The 2,802-nt window shown below is 41.1% G+C and overlaps 1 protein-coding gene across 1 annotated transcript; it reads left to right on the top strand.

Moving 5' to 3' along the window:
• The first annotated feature begins 1,124 nt into the window (after positions 1-1,124).
• LOC139848776 (uncharacterized) lies at positions 1,125-2,251 on the top strand. The gene is made up of 2 exons (XM_071838474.1): positions 1,125-2,000; positions 2,081-2,251. The coding sequence occupies exons 1-2, from the start codon at positions 1,125-1,127 to the stop codon at positions 2,249-2,251; spliced, it is 1,047 nt and encodes a 348-aa protein (XP_071694575.1).
• The last annotated feature ends 551 nt before the right edge of the window (positions 2,252-2,802 follow it).

The raw sequence follows: 2,802 nt of genomic DNA, 5'->3' as shown, positions 1-2,802 counted from the left end.
GTGAAAGGTAAAACCTTTCATGGAGGTTGTGTCAGCTAATGAAAAGTTTGCGCCCCATATTGCTAACTATGTGCCTGAATCTCCTCCAATAATTCATTTGACTATAGGATGGTATGATGGCACGATAGATCAATATGACTTCTTACAAAGGTATGAAGAACTGCATGCGCTCAGGCTTGGAATGATGAAACCAAGTGTCTTGAATTTCAAACTTTGCTACAGGGAGTCGCAAGGGAGTGGTTTAGTAATTTTCCACTACCGCTTATTACTTCCTATAAAATCTTCGAGCATGTTTCTTGTTAAACTTCCATAACATGTGCGCCCAAAAAAGGACGCATGTTAAAGTTCACGACATCAGACAGGGGGCAAGAGAGTCCCTTTGGCAGTTCATAGATCGATATACCAGAGGTCGCATAGATGTCTGGACTTCCCAAAAGCCAAAAAGTAACCGGTTTTATACATGGGTTGTGTAAAGATAAACACCTCGCCCTGTGGCAACGCCTGCGCATGAAGGTCTCCAATACCGTAGCAGAAGCCATCAAAGAAGCGCACGAACATATGCGTGCGAGAGAAGATACTATTCGGAATAGCAGTAAAAAATTTCGATAACAGAGGTAACAAAGATGACGATTATCATCGCAGGAAAACAGGGGGATCAAAGCGCAATGGTGACAATTATAGCCAGGGCTCTGCATCATCAAAATACAATAACTCGTTTCAGAAGTCAAGCAAATCTGATTAGGGGAAGGGTCACTTCCCAAGTCAGAATTTTGCGATCATGCACGAGCTGACTAAAACACCAAAGGAGATCCTAGCGACCGAACCGATCTGTTTGACATTTGAGACTCCTGCCCAAATGTCAGATTACGCTAGGAGAGACAAGTCAAAATTTTGTGAATTTCATGACGATTGTGTACACGAAATTGATCGTTGAAAATCCTTTATATACAAATCCTTTATTGCAATCCTTTATTGAAAAGGTGATCGAATCCTTTATTGAAATTGACGATTATGGACCTAAAACTAGTGAAAAAGCAAGGAGCCGCGTCGCAAAGCAATCAGTCAGAGAAAGCTGTGCTGAATCAAAAGAAAGGCAGTGACAAAAAATTTGATAAACGATAAATATGGTACATGTGTGGCATTCTGGTCAGAGGTGCAAGGTCGAGCAATTAGAGGACTGGGAAGCGGAAGCTATCACCTTTCCTCCGATGCAAACAATCAATCCCTCATATGCTCCTATAATCATTAAAGTTCACATCACCGATTGCGGGTACAATGTGAGACGATTAAACATTGATACAGGTAGTAATGTCAATGTGATGTACAAGCACTACTTCAGGAAACTCCCAGCGACAATCAAGTCCAAGATGCGTGCACCTACAACTGCTTTTTCGGGATTTTTTGGGGAATCTGCATGGCCTTTAGGGTGCATTGAACTTGAACTGGAATTGTTTGACGATGATGACTCAACCCTCACACAAGCTGTCCCTGTTGAATTCTGTATGGTATGCTCTTATTCATGTTACAATGCACTTCTAGGGCGAGTGACTTTGCAGAAATTTAGCGCGGTACCCTCTACTGTTCACGGCATGATCAAATTTTCTACCAGGCAAGGTATTGCCACCATCCAGATGGAGTCTGGAAAAGCGCTATACGCTTCGGTAACGACACCTAAACCATTGCCTACGATCGACCAACGGATACAAAGTAGTTCTATCCTTGTTAATTCAAAGTACCCCGACAAACGTATTCAGGTTGTGGGCAATCTCTCAGATGAAGTCAAGATTCAGTTGCGCGACATACTGGTAGCTAATATGGATATCTTTGCATGGTACGAGGATGATATGACTGGGGTTCCACGTAATATCGCTGAGCACAAGCTGAATGCAAACCCAAACGTAACTCCAGTGCGACAGAAGAAGCGTCCAATGGTGCCTGAAAGAAGTGAGTGGTTAAGGTTGGAGGTAGAAAAGTTGGTTCATGCGAACATTCTTAGGGAGGTAAGTTATCAAACTTGGGTCGCAAATCCTGTTTTGGTTAAAAAGGAGATGGCTCATGGCGCATGTGCGTCGCTTTTTAGGATATTAATAAGGCATGCCCTAAGGACAATTATCCATTGCCTGAAATCGACTGGAAAGTTGAATCTCTGTCTGGTTTCAGATTCAAATGTTTTTTGGATGCGTATAAGGGGTATCACCAGATTCAGATGGCAGAAGCGGATGAGGAAAAAACTGCATTCCACACTGATTAGGGTATTTATTGCTATACGAAAATGCCCTTCGGGTTGAAAAATGCAGGGGCAACATACCAGTGGGTAGTGGATTTAGCGTTCCAGGATCAAATAGGTAGAAATCTTGAGGCTTACGTAGATGTTTTGGTCATCAAAAGCAATACAGAGGTACAACTTGATAGTGCTCCAAATGAACATATATTTAGGCATAATATCCTTCCAATATGTAAAGCTTTTAGTTGTAATTGTTCTATTTTTATGTAATATTCGTTTAAATAAATAAGTGCGAAGACAAAAGAAGAAAACGACGATTTGAAGACGCAAATGACCTAAAAGCTCAAATGTACAAGATATAATTCAAGTGGTTCAATTTAATGTTGAGAAACGTCTAAAAATTACAAGAGTGCAAGCCACGAAACGCAAAGTACAAGATATCTCCGCGTACGAAAGGACGTTCGAAAATCCGGAACTGGGACTTGAGCCAACTATCAACGCGCGACGCAACGGAGCTAAAATTACAAGTCAACTATGCACATAAATATAATATAATATATAAATAATTCTTAAAATTA

The sequence above is a fragment of the Rutidosis leptorrhynchoides genome, chromosome 5, assembly GCF_046630445.1.
Source record: "Rutidosis leptorrhynchoides isolate AG116_Rl617_1_P2 chromosome 5, CSIRO_AGI_Rlap_v1, whole genome shotgun sequence".
NCBI lineage: Eukaryota > Viridiplantae > Streptophyta > Magnoliopsida > Asterales > Asteraceae > Rutidosis > Rutidosis leptorrhynchoides.
Note: the sequence above shows the minus strand (reverse complement) of the source record. Positions and strands in the feature narration are given on the sequence as shown.